This window comes from Chiloscyllium plagiosum, chromosome 2 (assembly GCF_004010195.1).
Source record: "Chiloscyllium plagiosum isolate BGI_BamShark_2017 chromosome 2, ASM401019v2, whole genome shotgun sequence".
Classification (NCBI taxonomy): Eukaryota; Metazoa; Chordata; class Chondrichthyes; order Orectolobiformes; family Hemiscylliidae; genus Chiloscyllium; species Chiloscyllium plagiosum.
The window spans coordinates 35,073,821-35,081,532 of record NC_057711.1 but is presented as its reverse complement, the minus strand read 5'-3'; the positions used below and the strand labels follow the sequence as shown (position 1 = coordinate 35,081,532).

At 40.4% G+C, this 7,712-nt stretch overlaps 1 protein-coding gene across 3 annotated transcripts in view; it reads right to left on the bottom strand.

Annotated features, from left to right (window-relative positions):
- The window catches only part of LOC122558645 (soluble lamin-associated protein of 75 kDa-like), a 108,859-nt gene that overhangs the window by 43,698 nt on the left and 57,449 nt on the right, over positions 1-7,712 (bottom strand). For all 3 annotated transcript variants that reach the window (XM_043707446.1, XM_043707458.1, XM_043707454.1), the window contains exons 5-6: positions 4,976-5,147; positions 3,631-3,810 (exon numbers count right to left, since the gene is read on the bottom strand). In XM_043707446.1, coding sequence (XP_043563381.1) covers positions 3,631-3,810; positions 4,976-5,147 — 352 coding nt within the window. The remainder of the gene's footprint in view (positions 1-3,630; positions 3,811-4,975; positions 5,148-7,712) is intronic.

Below are 7,712 nucleotides of genomic sequence, written 5' to 3'. Positions count from 1 at the left end.
CAAATGTGAGGTCTTGCACTTTGGAAAAAAGAATACAAGCATGGACTACTTTCTAAACGGTGAGAAAATTCGTAAAGCCAAAGTACAGAGGGATATGGGAGTGCTAGTTGAGGATTCTCTAAAGGAAAACATGCAGGTTGAGTGCGTGATTAAGAAAGCAAATGCAATGTTGTCAATTATCTCAAGAGGGTTGGAATATAAAAGCACTGTTGTGCTACTGAGACTTTATAAAGCTCTGGTTAGGCCCCATTTGGAATACTGTGTCCAGTTTTGGTCCCCACACCTCAGGAAGGACATATTGGCACTGGAGCGTGTCCAGCGGAGATTCACACGAATGATCCCTGGAATGGTGGGTCTAACATATGAGGAACGGCTGAGGATCCTGGGATTGTATTCATTGGAGTTTAGAAGATTCAAGGGAGATCTATTAGAAACTTACAAGATAATACATGGCTTGGAGAGGGTGGACGCTAGGAAATTGTTGTCTTCAAGGCAGAAATTGATAAATTCTTGATGTCACAAGGAATTAAGGGCTACGGGGAGAATGCGGGTAAGTGGAGTTGAAATGCTCATCAGCCATGATTGAATGGCGGAGTGGACTCGATGGGCCGAATGGCCTTACTTCCGCTCCTATGTCTTATGGTCTTACATTCAAATCACAATCTGTGACCGAATGACCTTGCATTACCCCACTCTACCATCAAGCCAGGACGTCAAACCTAGTTCTATGAAGAGCATGGCAGGAGCAGATCTAATTAGATATAAAAGTGAGGTATCAACCTGGTGAAGCCACAACACAAGACTTACTGTGTGCCAAACAGCATTCGCAGCAGATAATAGACAGAGCTAAGCAACTGCACAACCAACAGATGGGACCAAAGTATAGTGCTGCAACCAAAGCAGTGGACAATTAAACATTTCACTTGAGGTAATGGTTCCATAAATAAGCCCAATCCTTAGTAATGGGGTAGCCCAGCATATTGGTGCAAAAACAAAAGGCTGAAATACATGCATTCATCTTCAGCTAAAACTGCTGAGCGGATAATCCACTTCAGCCTTCTCCTGAGGACTCCAGCACAAATGCCAGTGGGTGAACTCTCTATTGGGAGTCAGAACTAGCACAAAAAGGGAGACAGTTGTGGTTTACTTGAAAGTTAATCATCATAGGTCCAGGACATTACTACAAGGTCTCATGTCCTCGGCTCAGCCATCTTCAACCGCTTTATCTATGACCTTTCCTCCAACAGGTGAGAAGTGTAGGTTAGCAAATGTTTACACGATGTTCCATATTCACAGATACCCAAATCATATGAAGCAATCTTTGTTCACATGCAGCTGGACCCAGACAGTATCCAAGTTTGAGCTAACAAGTGGCAAGAAACAATCATGGTACACAAGAGCCAGGCAGTGACTCTCTCAAACGAGAGACAATCTAATCAGCCAAATAAATTGAGGTACAAGCGCAAGTCAGAACTAGGAGTCCTCGGATGAGTAACTAGTCTTTTGTCTCCCCATTGCCTGACCACAGGCACAAAAAGTGGGGAGTGAGGTGGAATACAACACCTTCCAAAACTGTGGCCTCTAAAATCTAGAACAACAAGGACAGCAGTTGGCACGCCACCAGCAAGTTCCCCTCCAAGCCACTCGTCACTCTGACTTGGATAGACAGTACTTCTCTCCTTCCTTCATTAATACTGGGGCGAAGTCCCTGCCCACCAGCATTGTGGGTAACTGGAAATCCCAAGGACTGCAATGGTACAAGAAGGTAGCTGTGACCATCATTTTCAGCTTGACAATTAAGGGTGGGCAATAAATATTGGCTCGCAGATGACATCCAGATCCATGAATGAATTTTTATAGAAACCCCCATTTATTGACAATGCCTTGATTCCTGATACAGCAAGTGTAAATTTAAAATTCTCATCCTTGTTCTAAATCCTTCTGGCCCTATTCATACAATGTCCTGTCAGCTCTACATCCCTCCAGGACCATTTCTACCCCAAATTCCTTTACCTCAACTTGGCCTTCAACATTCTTAGCCATAAATTCTGAAAACTGTTCCACAAACCCCTCTGTTTGTCCATTTCTCTTCTCCTTTGAAGTCGATACCTTCAGTGCTCATTGAAAAGTTGGAAAATCACACAACACCAGGTTATAGTCCAACAGGTTTATCTGGAAGCACTAGCTTTCGGAGCGCTGCTCCTTCATCAGATGGCTGTCCACTTGATGAAGGAGCAGTGCTCCGAAAGCTAGTGCTTCCAAATAAACCTGTTGGACTATAACCTGGTGTTGTGTGACTTTTAACTTTGTACACCCCAGTCCAACACCGGTACCTCCAAATCATGACTCAGTACTCTTGGTTACATTTTATGTGTTTTGATGTTAGAAGGCATTATGTAATTTTTAAAATTCATTCATGGAATGAGAGTGTTGCTGACAAGACTAGTATTTATGCTAATTAATATGTTTACGGTAGTGGTAGTGTACTGCCTCCTTGAATTGCTACAGTCTAAATGAAGTTACCGTAACGCTGATCGGGAGAGAGTATCTGAATTTTAATGCAGTGATAGCAAAGGATCAGCTACACGTAGTTTCAGTTCAAGATGGAGTATGTGTTTTAGAGGGGAGCCTCCAGGTAGTGGAATTATTCTTCTCGGTAGTAGAAGTCACTGCTTTGGAAGGTGCTGTAAAACAAACTTTAGCAAGTTGCTCTAGTTGCACGTTGTATACAGAACACACTGTGCGTCATAGTGGTGGGATTAAAAGTATGTTTTGCCCTGGATGATATCGAGTCTTTTGATTATTGTTGAAGCTAAATGCATCCAGACAAGTGCTGAGAATTTGTATTTGTGCCGTGTTGATAATATACAAGCTTTAAGGAGTCAGATGAATTCTTTTCTGCAGAAGTCCCAAGTTCTAACCTGCATGTATAACCACTGGTCCAGTCCAGTTTCTAGTTAATGGTAACTCCAGGACATCAGCGATGGAAGTTACCACTGAATGTTACTATCAAGGGATGGTGGTGGCTAGATTCTTTCTTCTTGAAACTTGCATGACGCAAATCTTACTAGACACTCAATAATGAAAGCCTGAATGCTATCCAGGTCTTGCCACAGCGGTCTCCTTCAGTATCCATCAAGTCCTAGACAATACTGAATACAGTAATTGGCCACGAGCAGCACCACCTCTGCTCTTACAATGGAGGGCAGGTCATTGATAAAGCAGCTAAAAAATGGTTGGGCCTATCACACAATTGTTGTATGACACTAATGTTGTAATTAAACATATCCATGGCAAGGTCACACAACACTGACTCTTCATAATTGAAAAGATAAATCAACTTGTTGGAGATAAAGTGGGATAATCAAGCCAAGAGGACTGTTCAAGGGCCTTTAACTCACCACACTGATCTCACGATGCAGTGTGCTAAATATTCCATCCCAATTTCCATGGCAATGTGCTATATTTTAGTAAAAATGCATTTCTTTTCACATTATTTACTGCAGAAAATCTGTGATTTATGATATTTCATGAGAATCTTTAAGTTTTATTTTACAAATCATCCACATATTTCACAATACTACAGTATCAATTTGTAAGAAAATCCTTTTAGCAAAACAAAATATTTACCTCCATACATAGAGGGTGAAAGTGGGTATCTCAAACCCAGCATATCCTCTGTGAAACTGTCAACAAAGTCTTCCAGCATTTGCAGACCATATCCCTTCCCACGATGCTTCTTCCTCACAAAGATGGTGTCAAGTATTGGCAGCTGGTAACGCTGAGTCAGGAAGGTATCGCATTTGCTTCCTAAAAAGGAAGGATTAAAAACAGTAACAGAGTGGCTGGGAAGTGATGACATGCCATCTCAGCTCAGCTGATAAATATACTGAATGGAGTGACACAAAGCCTCACAGAAATCAAGAGCATGGGGCATTTAAGAAAAACTCTCTGGCACAAGCAACATTCTGGGAAATCTCCTTTGTACCCTCTCCCATACTATCACATCCCTCCTCTAATATGGATTCCTGAACTTCATAGTACTCTAGCTATGGCCCAACCAACATTTTATACAACTCCAGCATTTCCTCCCTGCTTTTGATCACTCTGCCTTGGCTAATAAAGAAAAAGTATCCCATATGCCTTCTTAACAATTTTGTCTACTTGTCCCACTATCTTAAGGGACCAGTGGACATGCACACCAAGGTTCCCCTGATCCTCGTTGCTTTTTGGGGTCCTAACTGTATTAAGGTGGCCCCAAGAAAATGCATTGGACTTCATCAGTTGAATAAGAAATTTTAAAAAGAGTCATGGTAGGAGTGATACTTCTCTGGACCAGAATATCTGTAAAGGATATTGTTGGGAAAAAAGGTTGACTTTTTTATTGTTTAACAAACTTTCCAAATTGTATCTTATTTTTGTAATGTTTTTCCCTGTTCTGTAATAAATTTATATTCTTTCGTAAAAGTACATTGGCAGTTTCATGTGAACATATGCAATGAGTGACCACCACAACATTTAAACGAATAAAACGTATTAGGCTATTAAACTAGCAACCATTCTGGGATCAGACTTGCCTATTATTATTACAAGTTGTGATCATAACAAACTACTCAGTACATTAAAAAGGTGCACCTCATGCTGCAGTTGTTCTATTTGTCATCCATTTTGTATTAGTGTCCTTTGGTTCTCAATCATTCCAACAATGGAATAGTTTCTCTCTATCAACTCTGCCCAGATGCCTCATGAATTTGAACACCTTCAAAATCTTCTCTTTACTTTGCCACACAGAAAACTATAGCTTCTCTGAACTATTCAAGTAACTGAAGTCGCTCATCACTGTAACCATTATTGGATATCTTTGTTACACCCACTAAAGTATAAATCTTGACTGCCTCCTCACCAAGGCCTTCATTCTCCCCAGTAAACAAATGGCACTCGTGTAAGTGCCTATGCTCAATGCCAGGTAAGATACCTGCTATTTTGATGGAGTAGAATCCAATTGCTTTCCCAGACTTCCAGAGAATTTTAGCATATTCGGTGGCGCTGTGGCAAAGGAAAGGGAGTTCATCCGCACTCATTTCCTGGGCTCTATAAATGATGCGGTTCAAAACGTACAGAACGATCCGCTCCCCAAGTGATGTTACCTGACAATATATGATACAGCAAAACATGCTGTTAGCAAATTAACAATGATCAAGTGTATTTCTGTTCACCAGTCTATCAATATCCATTCTATTGTTGATTAAGTATCATTGCATCTAGAAACTTTGTTAAAAATGCTCTTTATATCCAAGTCAAGGTTATTAATATAGATCAAGAAAAGTAGCAGTCCTAATATTATCGTCTGGGACCATCACCATATTTCCTTTCAGTTTGAAAAACAGCCATTCACCATCACTCTGCACTTTGTTTACCTTAGCCAATTTTTGTATCCATGCCATCACTGTCTCGTTTAGTCCTATTAAGTCTAATTTTGATAACAGGTCTATCACGTGGTGCCTAATCAATGCTCACTTTGAAAATCCACACATATAGGTAAAGTTGCCATTGTCTTACCAGACCATAGGGCTGTTCTCTCATTAGAGAGAGATGTCTGGTGGTGGTTTAAACTGAGGGTCATCACGCCTCAGAGGGGAGAGATTGAGAAGAAGTCTTCAATGGTAACCTTAGCCATAGCAGGAGCTGTAGTCATGCTGTTGGCATCACTCTGTATTGCAAACCAGCTGTCCAGCCAACTGAGCTAACCAGACCCCCACAGATATACATGAGATAGATAACACTCATTGACACAGAAACAAAAGAGAGATAGAAAAATATAATCAAGTTAGTCAAACCAGATTTACTTTCAAAAAAAAAATCTGTATTTGTTGCTATTAATCTATAATTTTCAAAAAACTAGCAATTAATTTTGTCTTAGATTATTTTTTCAAAGTTTCCAACGGAGATGTCAAGTAGACTGGCCTATAGACACCAACTGTATCCATCTCTCCTTTCATATTATGATTAAAATATTAATCATATTATTTTATTCCAAGTTACCCCCCAAAAAAACTTGTTAACCTATGGACTATTCATTTCCAAATTTGTTCTTCAAGAGATAAGCAAAGATCTACAACCATGTTACAATGTAATCTTAAAATTGTAAGATCCTTGTAGGGTCTGATAACTTGTAAGAATATAAATTTTTAGTGACAGAGTGGGAAACAAAATCAAACAAGATTTCAAGACTTTTGCAGTAACAAAACAATATATTCAACATTGTCTAAATGCTATTCAAAAGGCAACCTTTACTCTAACATACAGAAATTTCCCCAGTCTGTTAACAGGGATGTGGGAATCAGAACAGAATATAAAAGAGAGTTATATTAAGGTGCACAAAATGTTGGAAGAGGCAGTTAGCATAGAGAATAATAAATCAATAAGTGGAGATAGAGTAAAAGGAGAAAATAATGAAGTTCAAATCAGGGTTACACAGCATATAGCAAATAAGGTTGGGGAGTGAGAGAGACAGATTATTTTCAGATTATGATGTGGTGCCAATAACAGAGACCTGGCTTAAGGAAGGACAGATCTGGATGTTAAGTACTCCTGGTTACAAACTCTTCAGAAATTTAGATAAGGGGAGAAAAAAGGGGTGGAGGTTGCAATTTTCATTTAAGCAGAGCATTGTAGTACTGGAGGAAGAGGTGGCTTCAGAGAGTTCAAGGGCAGAATGGATTTGGCTAGAGATTAAGAAGGGTGCCAATTACATTGCTCAGCATAAGATATTGACCGCTAGTTGGTGGGAAAGAAATAGGGGAATAAATTTGCAAGGAAATTAAAGAGAGGTGCAAACACCATACACACAGTCATACAGGTGGACTTTAGCTACCTGCGTATCGACTGGGATAGCAGTACTGCAAAAGCGCGGGGTTCTTAGATTGTGTTCAGAATGTTTTTGTCAATAGTCTAAGTCCACTTCAATAAGTAAGGAGGCACAGCTGGACCTGGTGCTTGAGACTGAACTGGGCCAAGGAGAGGGCCTGATGAAGGGCTCCTGTCCAAAACGTCGATTTTCCTGCACCTCAGATGTTGTTTGACCTGCTGTGCTTTTTCAACAACACACTCTCAACTCTGATTGCCAGCATCTGCACATCTCACTGTCTCGAAGGAGATTAACTAACAATGGGAGAACATTTAGGGCACAGTGACATTGAATCATTAGGTTTAGGAAGACACTGATCAACCCAGAGTAACAGTAATGAAATGGAGGAGAGCAGGCTTCAGTGGGTAAGAGGAGAGCCTGGCTGAATAGACCAGAAGCAAAGAGTTGCCAGAAAGAACAGTAGCTGAACAATGGGTTACCTTCAAAAAGGAAATAGTTTGGGCACAAATTTACATTCCTTCAAAAGGGAAAGTGGGGACAAACAAACCTGGGGCTCTGAGAATAACAAAGCAGGTGGTAAGACATTGCCTTTTTAAATCATGGACTGAAATGGGAGAAAAAAGCAACTTTTTTAAAAACAAGGATTGCTGCAGTATTACTGCACATTTTGAAAGCAAGTAACCAGACAGTCAGTGTAAGCACTGTTCAAAAGGTAAAGTCACCATAGTCTTACCAGACCTCAGGGCTACTCTCTCATGAGAGAGAGAGAGAGAGAGAGAGAGAGAGAGAGAGAGACACAGAGAGAGAGAGAGACACAGAGAGAGAGAGAGAGAGAGGGACAGAG